Source organism: Nymphalis io, chromosome 7, assembly GCF_905147045.1.
Source record: "Nymphalis io chromosome 7, ilAglIoxx1.1, whole genome shotgun sequence".
Classification (NCBI taxonomy): domain Eukaryota; kingdom Metazoa; phylum Arthropoda; class Insecta; order Lepidoptera; family Nymphalidae; genus Nymphalis; species Nymphalis io.
The window spans coordinates 1,483,088-1,504,747 of NC_065894.1; the positions used below are offsets into that span (position 1 = coordinate 1,483,088).

General features: G+C 31.9%; 1 protein-coding gene across 1 annotated transcript in view; it reads left to right on the plus strand.

Moving 5' to 3' along the window:
* Positions 1-19,988, plus strand: part of LOC126769646 (acyl-CoA:lysophosphatidylglycerol acyltransferase 1-like) — a 34,896-nt gene extending 14,908 nt beyond the window's left edge. The window contains exons 2-5 of the mRNA XM_050488535.1: positions 7,857-7,993; positions 12,924-13,060; positions 13,740-13,924; positions 14,598-19,988. Coding sequence (XP_050344492.1) covers positions 7,938-7,993; positions 12,924-13,060; positions 13,740-13,924; positions 14,598-14,834 — 615 coding nt within the window. The 5' untranslated portion in view covers positions 7,857-7,937 and the 3' untranslated portion in view covers positions 14,835-19,988. The remainder of the gene's footprint in view (positions 1-7,856; positions 7,994-12,923; positions 13,061-13,739; positions 13,925-14,597) is intronic.
* The last annotated feature ends 1,672 nt before the right edge of the window (positions 19,989-21,660 follow it).

Here is a 21,660-nt window from a genome sequence, read left to right on the forward strand (position 1 = left end):
TTATGTTTTATTTATTTATATGCAAAAATTTACACAATAGATAATTATTACATAGCTAATAGTTTTAAACAAACTAATTAAAATTCCACGCCTTAGGACGTCTTAGAAATTTGTTGTTGGACGTTTTGTGTCGTCGAAAGATAAAAGGGTAAGTTTCGCGAAAAACTATGTGATGACGGTACGGTTTCCCTCGGGTCGAACTAAACTTACTCGTGATTACCGCGCAAGGAATCAAATTGCTCTTGGGAAATTTCGTCTCGGTATTTTACGTGTTTTTCTTTTTTGGTAATTATTTAAACGGGAATTTTACGACTTGTATTACGCAATTCGGAATGTTCATATTTTCCAAAATATGAACAATGATACTATTGGATAGATAAATATATTTTCTTATTTTGTTATGTATTTATATGTTGATTGGTTATCTGTTCTAACTGTATATATTATATCACATATAACTGTATTTATATATATTATAAAAAATAAAAAAAAACTTCCAAGAACACAGACTTCCATATTTTCACTTCTCCCATTTCCTGTCTTACAGTTGAAATTTCCCAAAAATTTTCCATTTCAAATCCTTAAATAAACCTATGTTCAGAATTTAAGCTTTCGAGAAATTTATATAGTGTTTCAAAATTTTTGTTAGTTGTATAAATTGTCTTATAAGTTATATTTTTTTTTTAAACAATTAAATATTTAAAGAATATTTATTCTCATAAAAAACAAACGTCAGTTACATGACAAAAATTTAATAGATGGCCTTGTCTATGTTATAAGAATATAAAAATTCTTTTTTTAGAGTTATTAAATATATTTTTTATCTATCTATATTTATATCCGCGTAAATTTCGAAAAAGGAAATCTATTTTCAAAAAATTACTCCATCAACACCGAATACGTGTGAACCGTCTCGCAACCGCTGAGTTTTGAAATTCCCCGGATCGAAGAGGAAATGAAGAGAAGTTTCGCTCCAATTTGCCGGGACGAAAACTTGGGATTGGGGAAACTAACTGTAGATACTTTCGACGCATTATCTTTATTTATCTTGGTTGGTATCGTTGTAATTAGGTTTTTTGGAACGATCGCTCGGATGTCGCTTATTGGATAAAAGTTTTACTTCGTAAATACTTGCGGCTTTTACTTTATGTCTTCATCGGTTTTAGTTGGATAGTTTGGATGGTAGATACCTGCCTTTCACGCCGAAGGTCGTGGGTTCGATTCCCACCCAGGACAGACATTTGTGTGCATGAACATGTCTGTTAGTCCTGAGTCTGGGTGTAATTATCTATATAAGTATGTATTTACATAAGAAAAGTAGTATATGTAGTATATCAGTTGTCTGGTTTCCATAGCACAAGCTCTGCTTAGTTTGGGATCAGATGGCCGTGTGTGAATAATGTCCCAGGATATTATTATTATTATTATTATTTTAGTTATCATATGCGTTCGTTGAACTTTATGTGCGTCACAGGGACAATAATAGAGAATCGTTTCGCTTGCATCATATTTATATTTGTATGAGAGGGTCAAATCTTGCTGAATTTTAAACCTCCAATCTTCCACATATTTTAGGTGGCAAGTATAGGTTATAGGTTAGGTACAAAATTTTATTTATCTGTTAAAAATATTTAATTTAAACTTAATAGCTTATTTGATATTATATTTTACTTGGTAGTAGGGTTATGTGCAATCCCGTTGTTTTGTTGTGTTTCGGTTTGAAAGGTTAATGAGTCAGTGTAACTACAGGCACAAGGGAAATAACATCTTACATACCAAGGCTGGTGGCTCATTGGCGATATTAGTGACTGTTAATATGACGTATATATAGTTTATATATATATATACGATATATATTATAATTACTATAAATACTACAGTAAGCTATAGTATTGATTTTCTTTGTAAATAATTTATTTCGGTCAATTCCAGATTAAAGCTACTTAAAAAGTATTTGCATTTATTAAATTTAATCATGGCATGAATTTTACTTTTATAATTACAGATTAACTTCGTATTCGTAATTAAAAATGTTTTAATTTTGATGAATAAATAATATTTACATAAGTTGAACTTTTACGTCTAAATTAAGTAATTTTATAATAAAACTAGTGCTCGCCCGCGGCTTCGTCCACATGTTAGGTAAAGGGGAAGATGTTTGTTTTGCTGAAAGCATGAAAGCGTAACAGACAGACAGTTACTTTCGCATTTATAATATTAGAATAGATATTAATTAAAAATCTTTAACCAAAATTCACTCTGTGCGTTACATAAGTACAAGTTTGAGTAACATTAACATAACATGTAGGTTGATTATATATAAAATGAGTTTAAAATATATAAAAAAATAGTTTAACTTCAAATTATGAAGTAAAATAATTAATATTAAAGCGAAAAAAACTATTTAAAACGATAAAAAACGTATTAATGTAAAATATTATCACATTCACATTCTAAGTTCAAAAGAAAGGAAGTTTTTTTTATGCTAATAAATCTATTTGTAACGGAACGTATGTATTACATTAGGTAAAGTTAATTGTAATTGAACGTAGCCCTGAGCACGCGCCGGTCACGGTATGTGAGCAGAGATGAATTATTTAACGCTAAATGGGTTTTAAGTAGTTTGGTAATTTAAATCGGTGCATGTTATTATTTCTTTCTATGGGGATTTCTTATGATAAAACTTCATATGAAAAAAATATGGTATTTAACGGTCACTCGACCGAACTCACAAGTACTGATTGAGTTCCTTCTTTAAATCATAGGTAATAAGGTCTAAATTAAATATACAAAAACAATGTCACAATTCTCCATCAATCCGCTGCTTCGTGGCGCGTTGGTGAATATACATGTGATAAAATTTGATAGATTTAGGTTTTAAGATTACATTAAGGACATAACTCTTAGTGTGTGTCTCGATCTTAATCCGACCGTAGTCTTTCGAAAGTTTCGCGTTTCGGTCAGAATATACATGTGTAGTAAGCGTTTTATTTATAATGCTGGTCGTCAGTGTATACATTACTATAAGTTTTTCTCTTATATTACGCTTAGCAGCGGTAACGAGGCGAAAGTTCTGTCCGGATACGCTCGTTAAGGTCCTCAAACATTTGTTACTTTAGTTTTTCTTAACGAATTTTGTTTATACTTATAATGAATCATCCGAGTATGGTAGAACGTTTTCTAAGATGTTCTTTTAACGTTAGAAGAACTTAGACGATAAGTTCTCGGACTTTATTATAACTTAATCGTTAAAGTTCTAAGTTCAACTTGACAGCATTACTTATTATTAGCCGTATTATCAGAAAAACGTATGTAAGTTGGAAGAGAATGGAATAGGTATTGACTATGACAGAAAATATACTATAATTACACTGGCTCAATCACCCTTAATTAGGAATGCAATAGTATAAATTGCTATTGCTGTTTGGTGCAAGAATAATTTATATACAAGTAGCACAAATCTAGATGGACCTTCCACCACGTACTTATACAAAATTATAAGAGTAATTTCGAGAATCGATCATTAATCTAATTTGTCCAAAAAATATCTTATCAACCCTTTCCGCATTCTTTGTGTCGTGACTTAATCTTAAGGTTTTTGTAACATTATTAGGTATGTGCAGTAAAGTTATTCTATTCTTTTCAGTTAGCCGAGATTATCCAGTATTTAGAATGCTTGAATCTTAACGGGAGAATATGAGTTTAAAATGGGGGACCTGTAACATTTATTGTGCTCAATTTATTTGGGAATACCCACGCTATTCCCCTTTCGTTCTTTGCAGCATGTGTTTGCTGAAGTTCTGCTATCACCATATGTATCCACTGAACCCCAAATAAAATGAAATAATCTTTAAAAATTTCGTAAAAGGCTCACCTTTTAGTGGACGCTGGGCCTCAGCCCAGCAGTGGGACATTTACGAATTGTTACATTTATTCTTTTTAATATCCTACTAAAAAAACAATTTACTCAATACAATCGATTGTAATCGCGTATAAAGCACTGTTATCCGGAATGCAATTTCATCTGACGGAAATCCTATTCCCACGGGTTCGCCGAACTGTTCCTAAACAGGAATGGTTCTTTAGTCCAATCTAGTCGTCGGAAGGACTTTTGAAAACCCTAACGATCGACAGATTGAGTGCTCTTGAACATTGATTCCGACACGTTACAAATTTAAATTACAAATGAAATAATTTTGTTTAAGGATTGCGTTATAATTTGTAATGTTAATAATATTACAAACTTAATAAAAAATTAAACGACAAATTTTGTTATACTAAAATATCTTATATCGATCTGGTGGTAGGGCTTTGTGCAAGCTCGTCTGGGTAGATACCACCCACTCATCAGATATTCTACCGCAAGTAAGTGAGCCAGTGTAATTACAGGTACTAGGGACATAACATCTTAGTTTGCAAGGTTATTAGCGCATTGGCGATGTAAGCGACGGTTAACATTTCTTACAGTACCAATCTCTATCATCGTGGGTGACCACTTACCATCAGGTGGCCCAAATGCTCGTCCTTCGCCTTCTATTCTATAAAAAAAAAATCGTAATGTCGTTCGAAGTTGGACGGGTTGCTAGTACATAATATAAATGAGATATTATTAATATTAATGTGTTTAACTGCCCCATTGGTCTAATGATTAACGCATAACACTGCATATCCCGATTTCCTGGGTTCAAACTCCGGGTTAAGAAATAAAAGTCACTAAAAAATGCCAGCATACACTTCCGTGCCTCGAAAAGCATGTAAAGACATTTGTCCCGTGCCGCATAATATCAAAATATGTATAAAAACACAAATACACTACCTACCATAGGTTCACTATGATTTATTTTTTGTACAGTACAATCTCCTTTGAGAATGACCGCCATAGTCCAATCGTATTATTGTTTGTTCTGTGTCGGCTACAGTGGCAAACCACAGTTGTCGTGAGTTCTAAGTAAGCGAAGTGCAATTGGTCGGTCATCGAACCTATGGAAACATTGTCCATGTCTTAGTTTTTACGACAATGTACTTGGCTGTCTTTGTTTAACTTACATTTATTAGAATCGTTTAAGGCTTACTTTGTTTTACCTTATTAATTTAGAGCACAATAAGTGAAATTGTATGTCCTGTTTGTAAAAAAAATAATCAGCAATTACTTGCTACCTACGTCTCGGTAGGTAGGTACAACCTACTCATAATTTATTCTACCGCCAAACAGCAATACTTTGTGTTCCGGTTTGTAGGTGAGTCAATACATACTGAACAATGAGAACATACTCTTGATTCCCAAGATTGATGACACATTGACGAGGTAATGTGACAAAATTCGCATGCTGGTGACATTTACTGGTGGTAGGGCTTTGTGCAAGCTCGTCTGGATAGGTACCACCCACTCATCAGATATTCTACCGCAAAACAGCAATACTTGATATTGTTGTGTTCCGGTTTGAAGGGTGAGTGAGCCAGTGTAATTACAGGCACAAGGGACATAAAATCTTAGTTCCCAAGGTTGGTGGCGCATTGGCTATAAGCGATGGTTGACATTTCTTACAATGCCAATGTCTAAGGGCGTTTGGTGACCACTTACCATCAGGTGGCTCGTCCACCTTCCTATTCTATATAAAAAAAAAATGCTGCTAAACAATTCAAATTAAAATGAAATTGAAATGTATTCATATACATTTACATACAATAAACTTTTAGAATGTGTATAAAAGAGCTGCTGAGCCTATTTCGGGTTACCCGGTAGTATTGGTATTGTGATACTTCAAAATAAAACCACCTAGTATGCACTGCTGGTCAGATAGTGCAATTGGTCTTTCTCGTTATAAATTTGCAGAAAACTTACTTAGTACATTAAAAAAATATCTTATATCTCTATCCATATGAGAAGATAAATTAAATAATATTTGGCATAATGTCATTTGATCTTGAACAGAGCCAATGTTCTTCTGTAGAGGATAAGGTTTAAAGCTTATTACGTCACAGTGGCTTGATAGATATACGAGCTCATGCATGTATCGTTCACCACTGACTACAATATGAATTGTAAACAAATATTATGAACTTATAACCGTAATATTATAAAGATAATTTGAGCCTGCGATCGTCCGATAAAATCTACGTAATCTATCTTACTATGATTATAATAGTGATTCATAACATTCCCTATGTTTCATAACTTGTAAGATCGATTTAAAACATTTCTCATAAACTAGTTTAAAAAATATAAATTCTAGTAATCATCGCAACAAATGCTGCACTAACACAAGGCGAGCTTAGCCTACATCCAGTGGTCTAGAAGACTCCAAACTCGGGATAATATGATTCGCTTCTTTTTAATTGTATAAGTTCACAAACTTCGCACAATGAACTGCGAACTAGCGCTCGCCACGACCCCAATATGTTAGAAATATGACAACTTTGACAGAGAAATATTGTTATAAAAATGTACAGCATTCGAAAATTTTAAATTATATTTTATGTTATTTAGGTCTTCTGGAATTAACTTTATTGTTGTTTTGTGCAATAGCTAAGCTGCTCGCTTGAGTTATAGAGTACGTGGAGATGAATTTAACTCCAGAGATATATTCTTGTTTGAAAATACAGTATTTTCAAAAGAAAGAACGTGTTGACTTCTGTGATTGTTATTGCAGGAATAATTAATGACTTCGATTTTTTTTCATAACCCATCCTTATTTCAAATTTCGAATTCTACAAAAAAAGAACATTGCGTATTTTTTTTCCAAAAGAAAGAATTCGATTTTATTTTATTATTCAATTTTATTTCAAATTTCGAATGTAAAAATTAATTTTTTATTACACTTTTTTTTTCCAATATAAATTGTGAAAAAGTATTATTACAAAATTCGCCATAATAATTTCATCAATGAATAGAATTTCTAATAAACGTGTATTGTTACACAAGGGAGCAATAATGAAGATGGGGGAGAAAGTGCATTCTCACGAAGTAAATGTTTCTAATAACCATAATGTGGGCTTTCACGCATCGATATAAAAATATATTGGGAATATTTCGTACGGCTGTATCATTGTAGGAGGTAATGTAGCGATAAATGTTTTGGAAGACAATGTTAATATAGAAGTATAAGAAAAATTATCGCAATACGATATCATATTCGACACTCACTACAATTAACATAATAAAAAGCAAAAGTAAAGCAACAGCCTGTAAAAGTTTTGGAGCTTATTTCACCACGCTGCTCCAATGCGGTTCAGTGAAATTAGACACATGCAGGTTTCCTCACGATGTTTTTTTGAAGCCGAGCACGTGATGAATTATACACAAATTCAGCACACGAAAACTCTGCTGGTGCTTGCTTGGGTTTGAATCCGCAAACATTCGGTTAAGATTCACGCGTTCTAACCACAGGGCCACAAACATAATGAAAACAAGACAAATAATAACTCAACAACAAACTCTTTAATAGCAGTAATGGCACTTTCTGTTAGCTTACTCAAACTAAGCATTTCATAGTTCATTTACATTACCATGAAAAATGAGTATCAAAGTTTTAATGAAACAAAAAAAAAATTTAATGAATTAACTGTTTCATAATGATGGTGTTTAATAATTTACGCTCTTGCTTACAAACGTTATTTGCGGCTGTTTAGTTAAACACTGATTTCGCTCTTTCTAAAATTATTGATTTTACATTCGAAAGAAAAAGACAAAATGTGTAACTAATCACCCGTTATCAACGTTTATAATTAAGGCGCTTTATAATACTTTGGCATTTAAAATTCCATGTGATTTATTTTATTACAATTATTATTATTATCGTAGGTACTTATATATAAATATAATTTATATTATATATAATATTTTTTTTCTATTTCAGGGCAAGGCGAAGCGAGAACAGTCACTGGTAGAACTGAAGGAGCACATTCACAAGTACTACATACCACTAGGAAGACAGTTCATGGTTTTGTTCCCCGAGGGAGGCTTTCTGCACAAGAGGAAAGAAATCAGTCAAAGGTATGAAGTTGAATGCTCATTTTGCGTATATTTTCTTTAATCATTATAAATGTACTATTACTATTACTACTATTAAAAATACACTAGCTCCTTTGATACGGATTTTCCTAGTCTAATTTATTTATTTTTATAATAAATATCATCGGCATATTCACAAAATAAACAACATACCGACAATAGTAGGCTAGTACAGCGTACACATTCAACAAAACAATTATAATGCTAACTCAAATTAATGAAGGCAGAAAGAAATAAAAAAATAAAGTAACAATCAAACTTAATAAATTCAATATATAAATATCCAATGCTGCTGCTCCTTCATTGCTTTCAATAAATATCTTAAAATTAAGAAGTATTCGGCTGAGAATACTGACGTCATGAGTGTCTTCACGGGCTCTTCCTAGTTGTCAGGATTCCGATGTTGTAATACGGAAATTTTAGAAATAAACATTTTTTTCTTCTTTTCTTCTGTTAGTGGTTCTCATAACGAGATATTACATTTGCGATGCTTTTGTTATTATTGCATTCAGCGACTTCCACTCGGTATGCTTTCATTCAACGTCTACAATAATCACCGTTATATTTCAGCCAATTTACATAACCTTAATGAATTATACAGCTCAACTTTCCTCATAAATCACTTCGTTTTTTGGTTACCGTATGTAAATCCATTCAGTAGTTTTGAGTTTATCGCGATCAGACAGGCAGACAAGCAGACGTGACTTTGTTTTATAATACATAGTGATATTAACTGTCATGGCGATCGATTGAATGTTATAATAGAAGACGATGCGTTGCAGAGCCATCTAGTAGCTAGTAACGCATTACGTCTTAACTTGCTACTAGATGGCGCTAGATTAAATGGATTAAAATTTAATTTGCCTGCAAATTAAATTTTCATCCATTAAAAACAAAAAAAAAAAATTAAAAACAGTTAAGAGTTTACTAAACTCTATTAAATAATAGAAAGATAAATACAAAGGACAACAGCCGTGTGTAAAGATTTTCTAATTTAAATTAAAAATGTATATAAATATTTTCCATTAAAAAACCGGTCGGGCGTCGTTAGCATATTAATCTCAAGCTGTATATAACTTCAATATTTAATATCCGATAAAAAATATATAAGTATATATGAGCGTTTTTATTAACGAAATACTGAGTACTCGACTTCGAAAATAACAACAAATTAAAAATTCAAAGAATGAACTAGAGTACTGGAAATATATAATACGTTGAACTTTAAAGGAAAATTGCTTTGAGTAAAAATAATTTTAAAAAATATCTTACAATAAATAGCTTGAAAATTATTTATCGAAGCGGTCAGAAGTCAATATGAATTAATATATAGAATTTTTTAAACTCATTTTATTAACGATATTTCTATCCGAGCTAGTAAGCTGTAGACAAATCGTAGTACTCTAGAATAACGAGCTCCGGCCTCCGTTAAATTGGTCCTTGAATCTTTGAATAAAGACCAGAGTAGAAATGATATTATAGTTAAGCCATTAAAATTCATAATATTAGTTACTAAAAACTTTAAATTGCATTCAAAAAATGGATGGATAAGATCACATTCGTCTGTCTATCGTCTGTCATCATCAGTCACAGCCTATTTTCGAATCTTATGGCCAAAGCAGTTCAAATTTGTTACTTAGACCCTATAGACCCTAAATATGTATGTGTATGTAGTAGTATGCGGTTTGAAAAGGACATATGTTACCTAGCTCTTGATTCACGACACTTATTGTTTAATCAATTTCAATTGAAATTATATCGAGGCAAATATTTCATTATTATGTAATGAGCTTTTTATAAATAAAAAACCCATATGTTATGGCCTAGTAGTAAGAACGCGTGAATCTTAACCGATGATCGTGGGTTCAAACCCACCACTGAATTTGCATGTGCTTAATTTGTAATTATAATTCATCTCGTGCTTGACGGTGAAGGAAAACATCGTGAGAAAACCTGCATGTATCGAATTTCACTGAAATTCTGCCACATGTGTATTCCACCAAACCGCATTGGAGCAGCGTGGTGGAATAAGCTCCTTCTCTTCAAAAAGGGAGAGGAGGCCTTAGCCCAGCAGTGACACAATTACAGGCTGTTACTGTGCACTGTACTGTTTCATAATAGTTCAATTTAATAATAAACATAACGCAATATCTACTAACTATCGGCGAGCTTTTATAAGCTATATATACGTTTATACGTCTGCTTAGTTAAAAACTGATTTCGCTCTTTCTTTTATTATTGATTTGACATTTGAAATAAGAATTCACAGCATTTTTTTTAACTAACAGCAGTATTTAAATTCCAATATTTAAACATATATGCCACTTCTAAAATTAACTGTTCCATAATGTAAATAATACGATGAAATAAAATACCGGAATCGGGCCATTCGGCACTGAATGCTATATATGGCATCGAGAGGCTTTGTGTTCAATTGAAATGTATAATTGGTTATTATAAAACTTTCCGCATGTCGATACGGTTGTTTTTTACCCGACTACAAAACAAATAAGGAGAGTAATGGGTTTGTTATTTGAATATATTTGTGTTTCTTACTATCTTGACCGTAAATCTGATCTTTCAAATTTATTAATTCTGTTACTCGACCACATTGAGGCAGATACAATACTAACAGAAAAACTTGAAAATGCCTCTCGTGTCAAAGATCGCACATTGCAACAATAGGTCGTAAGATAATTTTTAATTATGTCTTTATCGCAAAAGTTTTTTTGGAACATCGTGTCATATAATATCCAATAATACTTATCCAAATTGTAAAAAAAAGGTTGAATTTAGTATGTTATTCGTGTTATGTTGTACGTTGTTACGTCATAGTAGTTTACGATATTTTGTACGTCAATGAAAAACACACGCGACCAAATAAACTTACTTTTCACTAAATGATACTCAATTTTCACCCATAAAAAACATAAGCGTCAAGTATATAGTCTCGTTTTTAAGGTCGCTTAAAATAAACTAATCACTGCAAGATTTCATTTTCGTATAGTTAATTAGTTTTCGAGGCAAAGTGCCTGCAACGTTGCTTGTTTGAGTTTTCGCAATATATACGAACTGTCACAAAATAAACTTAAAATGTTATAATATTATCCTACAGCCCTACTGATGGTAGGGGTTTGTGCAAGCTGGTCTGGGTAGGTACCACCCATTCATCAGATATTCTACAACAAAACAGCAGTACTCGGTATTGTTGTGTTCCGGTTTGAAGGGTGAGTGAGCCAGTGTAATTACAGGCACAAGGGACATAAGATCTTAGTTCCCAGGGTTGGTGGCGCATTGGTGGTGTAAGCGATGGTTAACATTTCTTACAATGCCAATGTCTATGGGCGTTGGTGACCACTTACCATCAGGTGACCCATATGCTCGTCCATCTACCGATACTATAAAAAAATATTATCTTAAGTATAGCATTAATCTATGTTAAGTCGCGCTTTGAAATTATTGGATGTTAAAAGAAAAGCATGTCAAGTGGTAGAAAGTTTGAAGCTCAACCCACCACGCGCCCCAGTGCAGTTGATAGATATTTATAGATGTTCAATTGACTAATACCGGCTTACTCAACATATTTTACTTCAAGGTAAACCAAGATGTAAGCTAGAAACACAAATTAAGCATTAAAAATCATAATGATCCTTGTCCGGTTTTGAACTGTGATCTTCAATTAACATTCCGGATATCCAATCACTGTACCATCTCGGCTTTGGCGAGTGAATTGGCGAGATATTTTCTTACGCAACAAAATTAATGATATCATAATAAAGCTAAAGTTTTATTACAAATCGACAATAATACGAACGGTAATGATAATATTGTTTTTTTTTTATTAATTTTAGGCATACTAGAAAATGCCTGTAATTGGTCATCATCGCCCATAGATATTAACACTGTAAGAAATATTAAATATCCCATAATACCTCAATGTGCCACTAACCTTGAGAAATAAGACATTTTGTCTGTTTAGCCTGGGCTCATTCACTCTTCAAACCGAAACACAACAAAACTAAGAGGTACATAAAAAAACGGACTTGCACATACAAAGTGTGAGATTTGAAGCTCAGTACATAAAATACTGCGAGCTATTATGAAATATTCTTTTCATGACTTTCAGAAGGATCCTTCATATAATATTCAGGGTGAGATATATTTTTTACATACTGCTTTGAAGTCAGTATCTTTAAAAAGGTCGTTTGAGATGTTGAAGATTCTTAAAATGTTTTTCTTATTTTAAAACCTCGCTTAAGGTATATAGGGATATAAAAGAAAATGACTTGTATTCGCTGCAAAATCCCAAAGTAATTCTTAAGTCATCGTCTGTGTTTTTATAATGTTTATTAATTTGATGTATAGTTACGTCTCGTATATATTTAAATTGCAATGAATAACTCTATTATAATTAAAAGACTATGAAACTTGTATGTAGTACAAAGATGAAAAGCCACTCATCTTTATATTGGCTTTTTATCTTAACCGATAATTACAGATTGAAATCACTGTATTTTCATGTTTCATGTTTAATTTATTGTAATTATTCATTTTGTGCCCCGCGTTAAAGAGAAATATCGCAACCTGTATATGTCTGATAAAAATCTGCAACATGCATCAACCAACCTGCATTTTAGTAGCGTAGTGGAATAAGTTCCAAAATTTTCTCCTAAAGATAAGAGGAAGCATTTGCCCTGATGTGGGATATTTACAGGCTGTTACTTTACTTTATACTTTATACAAGATCTAATGTAGGTTATGATTCAACTAATCAAGTTTAAATAAAACAATCTGAAGCCATAGAACAGTAAAATTAACCTTATTAAAAGAGCATCTGATATCGATTTAGGAGTTGTGTAAATCCTAATCATACGTAGCGTAATAAAAATGAAATTATATATTTCTTTCAAAGGTTCGCTGAGAAAAACAATCTGCCGAAATTGGAGTATGTTTCGCTTCCACGAGCTGGTGCAATGAAGGTCATAATGGAGGAAGTCGGCCCGCAGAACGACAAAGCTGCTAGTACATCAAAGCAAGAAAATAAAAAAGGTATCAGCGTCTTTCAATACTTAACTTATAATCTCGTTCCTCCAGACCACGGTGGCCAATCTCAAAAAAGGTTAGCCAACTGTGCAGGACATATTATAGTGCACAAGTGCGTGCGCAAACACAGGTGCACTCTCTTTTCCCTAACTCTCATATTCCGCTGGGACGGCAATCCGACACGACTGGAAAGAGTTCAGGCGCAGGACCAACAGCTTTACGTGCTTTCCGAGGCACGAGATTGTACATACTTCCAACTTCCAGACTCCGGGCTGCTACTAAGAATTTTCTGTTTCCAATAACTTTTATTGGTCCGACCTGGGATTTGAACCCAGGACCTCCGGGTCTGCGCTCTTACATCTAACGACTGACCAACGAGGCAGTCATTCCATAATCTAAATTGATGTAGTTATTGTAGTCTTGAATGCCAACAAAATAAAACATAAGATTATAAATTCAGGCTTTCAAAACACAACTGTTTAAACTTCAAAATCAAATTGAAGATTCAAATTCATAGGCGAGGATAATTATGTCGTTAAAAGTCTAAATAGTGATCAAAACTTATCTTGCGTTTGATAAATATTATCCTAATAGCTGTAAGTCATTTAAATACTTTAACGACACGAATATAGTTTTGTATAAAAATAATCCAATTAATTAATTCGTTCCTAATTCATAACCATAGCCGATGACTTCAACCAGAACAACACAAAGATAATAGATACAAAGAGCGGTGACACAATTGAATGGATCCTTGACGTCACCATCGCGTACCCTGATCGTATCCCCCTACATTTGCAAGAGATCGTCTGCGGTACGCGACCTCCCTGCACAACACACTTACATTATAGACTTTACCCTAGTAGTGAGGTAAGTTCTAACTTTATCACTAACAAATTAAAACCATATATTTTACTGATAAAAGTTATACCATTAGCTATCCTAATGTTTTATATATTCACCACCCGTGGTTTTGTTTTGTTCTTCATTAAACTTAGTTGTCGAAATAGTTGTTACACAACTTTATCATAAAATATTTTACTGATGTCGTTTTGTTGATTTTTTAAGTATTTTCTAGATTACTTACAGCTAGCTAAATCTAGGTCAATTTTTAAAAGCAAAGAAGGTACTAATATAAAAAGCACAAAGTGTATCGAAATAAAGAAGCTGTAGTGTACGGGCGTCTAAAAAGAGGCAATATAGGTTTTGGCAACGTTTCTGTTTGGACTAAAGCCAAAAGTTTATTGCATGGAAAATAATGATTAGATAATCTGTCATCGATATATTTATGGTTTCTCGGCCAATAACGTATTATTGGGTTGAAATAAATTTTTAGCTTGGTCAAAGTTTCTACTTATTAACTTTTGAAGATTCTTTACGTATGAGCTAATTTATCTTGATTTGACTTTGCTCCTATATATAAGATATATATTTAGGTAAATTTAATTCACTTTGTTATGTGTTTTAAATTGAAGCTTTTTTTTTAAATTAAAATATTTTTCATTTGAATAACCTTCTTTTTAAATTTCGAATATTCTTACAGGTACCTACAGATACAGAAGGTATGACGCAGTGGTTGTATGATAGATTTATAGAAAAAGATAAAATGCTCGAAGAATTTTACCGTACAGGGCAGTTTCCATCTACAGAGAGAAATCTTTTAGTACCAAGGCAAGTGAGGCAAGACAATCTACGTTATCTGATCTTGCATTTATTTTTTATAGCGTCGACATTTATACAATATAAGATTTGGTGTGAACTATGGAGCTATTTCTGGTAACGAATTAAATATGTGACCAGACGGAATAAACGTATCAACTTATCTTTAATATAATTAAATGTGTTAGATTTAATAATCTTATCATCTACACGTTAACTTTTTTGTGATTCTGTTGCATTGAAATTGTAAGTACATTAATTGATTTAATGTGTTAAATGCTTCTGAAGCTTTGCTATTGAAATAAATTTGTATCTTCTGTTCTTATTATTCACGTCTGGTCTAGTAACATATAAACAACTAAATGACCTGCTATCTTACGTTTTATACTGACAGTTAAGAATTGTTCATAGATTTCAGATTAGCATATCAAGCAAATAAATGAATTAAACTTGAATATTATATACTAACTTGTATGTTAATAGTTTGTGCTATTTCGTTTAAAAATAACTGTCAATATAAGATTATTTAGTAGAGGTGCAAGATTAAAGTACATTTTTGTAATTTTTTTCATGTTTCAAATTAAAATTTTCTTTATTTTATTCGTCATCAATGTTACCTTTAACTAGTATTGACATATCGGGTTGGTCTCGATGTATTGTACCGGAGGTACAAGGTTTGTTTTCAACCAAAAGCACTATTCGTTAGTGAGTGTTTCACATTTTTGTGTGGAGATCAAAGCGTGCTGTGACAAACAAGTCAATATGTAAGTACTTCTTAGCATAGGTCTTGTGCTTTGCGCTGTACCAAAATTTTTATATGCTGACAATAAAAATAGCTTATAAATTATTTACTAATTTCTTGAGGAGCACTGAACCTGTGGTAATCATCCTTGTTGTTTTATCTAGTTTACACAATTTAATACTTTTTTCTTAAAATACGTGAAATTTGACATTTCATATAAACGAAATATATTTGTGGTTAAGTTAAAATATTGTTTCAATGAATTTAAAACACTCAGCTATTCAGAATATAGTTGTAAAAGATAATAGTGTCCGTAATTTAAACGGCTTACCGGATTTATCGAAATTATTAAATATCGTTATTTTTGGGAATTCCAAAAATGAATTTACAGTTAAAGTATTTGCTATCGTTCAGAATTTTCACGTTACCGCTGTGTCAGCGCTCCCATGAAAGCAGCCAAAAATCACGTTTCACATTCTATTTAATCACGTCCGCGCTTCTAAAATAAAATCGAATTTTATACGAAGGAAATTCTGGAGCATTTACGCATCTAGAATAATAAATTAAAGCAAAGTGGCGGCTCTCAAATATAATCTATGTCCGATAAATGATATTGTACACAGATAATATCAACCATCGATCAATATCTAAATTAGGTTAAGTCACTATAAGAATTTTACACCTAGGTTTTTAAGGGTCAATTTTTAGTTCCATCGATTTCTGGAACGTTCCTTTCATTATGTACAGAATTTATTGTCCTGGGTGTATGTGGTAATACTAAAATATTAAATGCCAAAATACGAGTACTTTCGCCGTAAGTGCCTAGGCTTATATTGATAGCTAAAAGTGTGTGAAATTCATGCCTTTTATTATTATTTCTTGTCATGGTTGTGTGAGTGAGGTAGGTATCATCTGCTCTCTCATTTTAATGGCAGTTAATAAGTGTGTTATTTTTATCCTAAGTCTTAGCACATATTAAACAAATCGATGATATTTTCATCTAAAAATAAATAGATGGTTTGATTGCTATGTGTGAAGGTCATTAGTTATTGATGTCCATGCCAATATGAGCTTTATTGGATAATTAAATATATGGATTTGAAAATATTTTTCAAATGTATAATTTTGTTGTCGACCGTACTTAAGTGGTTGCAATTTTATCAATTGCACGTAAAGGTACATGTTTTGTTGTATTAATTTTCTTTTCTTTATTTCCACGCAAGATTTGTTTATTTTATTTACCTACACAGAATAACCATTTTACAATATAAGCTTGAAATAGTTGCAGATTTTTAAGAATCGCAATTTTGAAGCACTTAGATTCTGTATAATCTATCTCTTTTAAAACAAAATGTGTCATTGTTTAACAATATGTAATATTTAAGTAAAATCATTATCTATTCTTTAATAATATTTGTTGAAGTAAAATTGTCACTGACTTTACACTGAGCGTGTACTTGATCATGGATTAAAGGAAACCTTTTCATCATATCATATTCAGCCCACATTAATCCACTGCTGGACATAGGCCTCCTCACAGGCTCGCCGGTTCTCCCGGTCCTGTGCTAGTTGCATCTATCTTAAACCTTTTAGTAAAACCTTTTAGTATAAGAATAAATATAGACATACTTTTAGTACTAGGGTCCAAACTGAAAACTGCACGATGCGAATTCACAACATAAGCAGCTGCGACGCGAATTGCTTCGATACAATTTCGTGCGGCGCTGCCATGTTTCGGATAAAAATATTCACATCATCGACGAATTCATTCACAAATTTCTGCTATGTAACGTCTTATTGACTATTTTATGATTTATATTAAATAGTAACAGCTTATAATATCATGATAACACCCTTATTTAAATGTTTGTGCTTTTAAATTCTCGAAGGAATCATTTATATAAAATTTGTGCTTGCGCCAATTTTTTTTGGAGTATGATCTATATGTAATACGCTCAGTGTAAAGTTTTATTTATTATTATTATTAATCTAACAGATAATCCAAAATGTCCGACCAAGTTCCTTTATGTCCAAAAGTGTGCCTTGTTAATTAATTGAAAATGTGTCATAAAAATTACAAATCATCCATGCCAAACCTAATGATATTTGAATCCTACAAAAAAATATGTATTTGTATGTATGAAAATAACATGTATAGTACATATGTGTAGACATTTCTTCTATTCTTGTGATACAATTACAATCTGCTTCTTATTAAGATCATACTGTGAGCTCATTGGTTAGTTCAGATTAATTTTGATGTTGGTTTCCACAATGAACGATTATGATTGGGTGATATTAATCAGATTTAAAATACGTATACGAAAACTTTACAACATAGTTACATCGTTCCAAAGATATTTCGATAAATAAATATACGAATGTATGTTGGAAGATAATTGTAATCTCAATAAAAATCACTTACTAGATAAACGTAGACAAAATATATACTAAAAATGTAAAAGTATAGATTACGTGTTATTTTAACATATATAAATGGTCTACAATTTCTGAAAAGATTTAATATTCTATGTCTGTTTATGAACTGTACTTAGTGCTCGTAAATATCTAGATGATAAATTAGAAAAACTAATTAATGTGACACATTTGAAATATTAATTATAAACGCCATTTAATAATCTATAAGAAACGAGATAGATGACCATATAAATAGCCACAATAGATTGGTAAGGATTGTATACCGAGTTTCCTATTTTTTTTTATTTATGTTAAATAATATATAATAGATTTTCTCTTTACTGGTGTGTGTAAAATAGAGGATAGCAATAAATATTAATATAACGCAATTATTACATAGTTCTATGTGTTCCAATCTGTCGAATATATCTTTTGTATAATGCAACCCTGTGGTAGTTTAATAGAATCGCGAATTTACTTAAATCTACCAACCATCTTGTGTACAAAATACAAGCATTTTGGAGTATTAATACCATCAACAGTATCCATATGCATTTATAAATATCTATCGTATGAATTGAAAAATATTCTATTTTTAAATTTTCTTACTTGTAAACATTAATTACGCCCGTGTAAAGTCGTGAATGGTTTAGTTTAATTGGGTATTTTATTGTATTGTAGATAAGGAATCAATTATGCGTGAATGAAGCTAAAGTGACCATTACGCTAAATCATTTGCGAAGCTACGGTCAGATATGTGCGTAAGAATAGATATCTAGAATTCACTTGGATTACTATTAGTCTGTTCGCTCTTTGGTCGTAGCTTAACAGACGATTACTTCTGAGTATTCTGTATCAAAATGCATACTTACATAAGTACCAAATATATTGTTCGCTGATTTTATATTTCTTATAATGGTTGTAACTGAAGCGAAGCATTGTAAAGAGATGTTAATTAATTTAAATTACAAGTTTATTTTGAATTCGATAATTATTTTAATTTTGTCAATAGAACAAGTTATTTCTTCTTATATTCTCATTAATTGTCAGCGATGGACTTATTCTTAGAAATAAATCTTCATTTAAAATGTGCGTAGCATTAACAGGATTCACAATACAATGGACACCAATTTTTTTCTTAGCAATAGATTTATTTTGACAAAATCATTCATTATATCACATTTACGTTCAATAATTATGCAAATAAAACATTGTTTATTTTAACTCAGTGTTTTTTGTATCTTCAGCGTGTGATAGCTTCTTAGAAATTTACTTGAATTTGACGCTCAGATTTAGTAAAATGAGTTTACGCTCCCTGTTGTATCATCTTGGTTCGGAGAAAAGGTCTTTTGCTTTTTTTTTTAATTTTAATCACGGGCTTGTGATTATTTATAAGCTGATTGTTATTTTTGTTTTCCAGTTAAGTTTGTAATTTTGTAGATAATAGAATAGCGAATGTGTGATGAGTTTTTTTTTCGTGTATTTTTGTCTTACAACATGCTTCTTAATGTCATGTTCATTTCATCGAGGCCACATCTTAGTTAAGGAAAATCAGGGGAATTTTTAGTTATAAATTTAAATTTTAAATGTATATCTAATGATAATGCATTGAATTATCTTATTGTCAATCAATTGAGATGTTTTTGAATTAGTATGTCCTGGGACATACTGCCAAAATTGTTCTTTATTTTTAAGATGTTTTCCGTAAATATTTTAGTTACAGTTTTGATTATCTGTTCAACTGAATCAGAACGGAAAATATATTAATTAAATTTTGAAAAAAAAATCTGTGTGTGTAAAGTTGCAATCGACAGTTGATTATTAATTTTGTTTATGGTTAAACAAAAACAAAGTTAGTCGCTTGATAATATAAGAAGATTTTTTTAATACTTCTTTGTGAGTCATATCAACTACTTATGTCATAATTATAATAAAATTGCTTCTTTATTCAAATTTGAGTAGAATACATCATGTATTATGTAAATTCAGAAATTAGTAAAATACCTGCTTCTGTCAATTGTCGATTCAACTCACTTTGGGTAAGCTTGGCTGCTGTAAATAGTCCTAAGGGCGTCGCTCTTCAGTTTATCAATAAAGCACATTGTGGCACTTGAATATATATGTTTTATTTAATCATAAATACTGTACATAAAATGTTATTTCATCTGATATATTTATATTGTAATTTTGTTCTTAGAATCTTTTATTTATAGATAGGAGTTGGACGTTTGTCTGATGGTAGTCTCCAATGCTTCATCACAATAAAATTTACTTATTTAAATATTGTGGTAGGCTTAGCAAACACTTATGAAACTGAATTACAACTCAAATTGAAACCTAAATAAGCATATTTTTTATGTTAAGTATCATGTCCATGGATGGTAATTTTATAAATAAACCATTTAATAAATATGTTGATGTTAAGAGATGGTAATTCTCAAGGGATACTAGCCAACTGCGCAGGACCCTTTTTTATAATGCACATGTCTTTGTGCAAACAGAAGTGCACACGCTATTTTTTTTTATAGAATAGGAAGGTGGACGAGCATATGGGCCACCTGCGACCATAGACATTGGCATTGTAAGAAATGTTAACCATCGGTTACATCACCAATGCGCCACCAACCTTGGGAACTAAGTTGTTATGTTCCTTGTACCTGTAATTACTCTGGCTTACTCACCCTTCAAACCAAAACACAACAATACCAAGTACTGCTGTTTATTTCTCTTACTTCTATCATGGTACCACAAATCGACTCGCCTATGACAGAGTGTAAATACAGTCAACATCTAGATTTCGAGCTGCTACAATGAAAATCTCGAGGGAAAATCTCAATCATTTTTTATTGGCCCGATCTGGGACTTGAACCCAGGACCTCAGGATTTGTAGCATCAGACTAAGGAGGGTAAATATATTTATGGTTTCAATATTAGGTAGTTTTTAGATTGTAGTAGCCAAGATGGCCTATTGGTTAGAACGAGTGAATCTTAACCGATGATCGTGGGTTCAAACCCGGACAAGCACTGAATTTTCATGTGCTTAATTTTTGTTTATAATTCATCTCGTGCTTGACGATGAAGGAAAATATCGTGAGAACATGTGTATTCTACCAACCCGCATTGGAGCATCATGTTGGAATTAGCTCCAAACCTTCTCCTCAAAAGGGAGACGAGACCTTAGCCCAGCAGTGGGACTGGTACTGTTAGGTTGGTATGAAAACTACGAAACAATAGCAACATTACTTTACGGTAAGTCGAAATCTGCCAATTCCTAATATTGACTAATTTTATACAACGCACAAGCTTTAAATTTAGATTGATTTTGTTTCAAGCCTATAAGGTTGTCTGGAAAAGATCGCAACTTAACAATAAAGCCACGTTATTGTATAAGCATCTTAAATATATTTTTTATAAAATTTATATCTTTATGGTTTGCCATACTTTATAAAATATATCAGAAAGATCTATCAATTTGAAAGCAAGTATGTTATCTGTATTATATGTTTAGTATATAACTCATCAATGCTCCTTCTTTTTTAAGGCAGGCATTTTATGACACAATCGTAACGTTCCCTACATATATACAGAAACCAGAACTAAATAACTACACACACATATCATCCAGTTACACGCGCACTTGCTACGTGAAGTATGTAATTGGCTATCGCGATAGTTTTTACGACCGTATATCACTAGGAAATATAGTCTCATATTTAGTTTAACAAATGATGTTCCTTCTGAAAAATGTATCCCGTGTCTTCCCTTGAGCTCTCCAAAAGTAACGGAG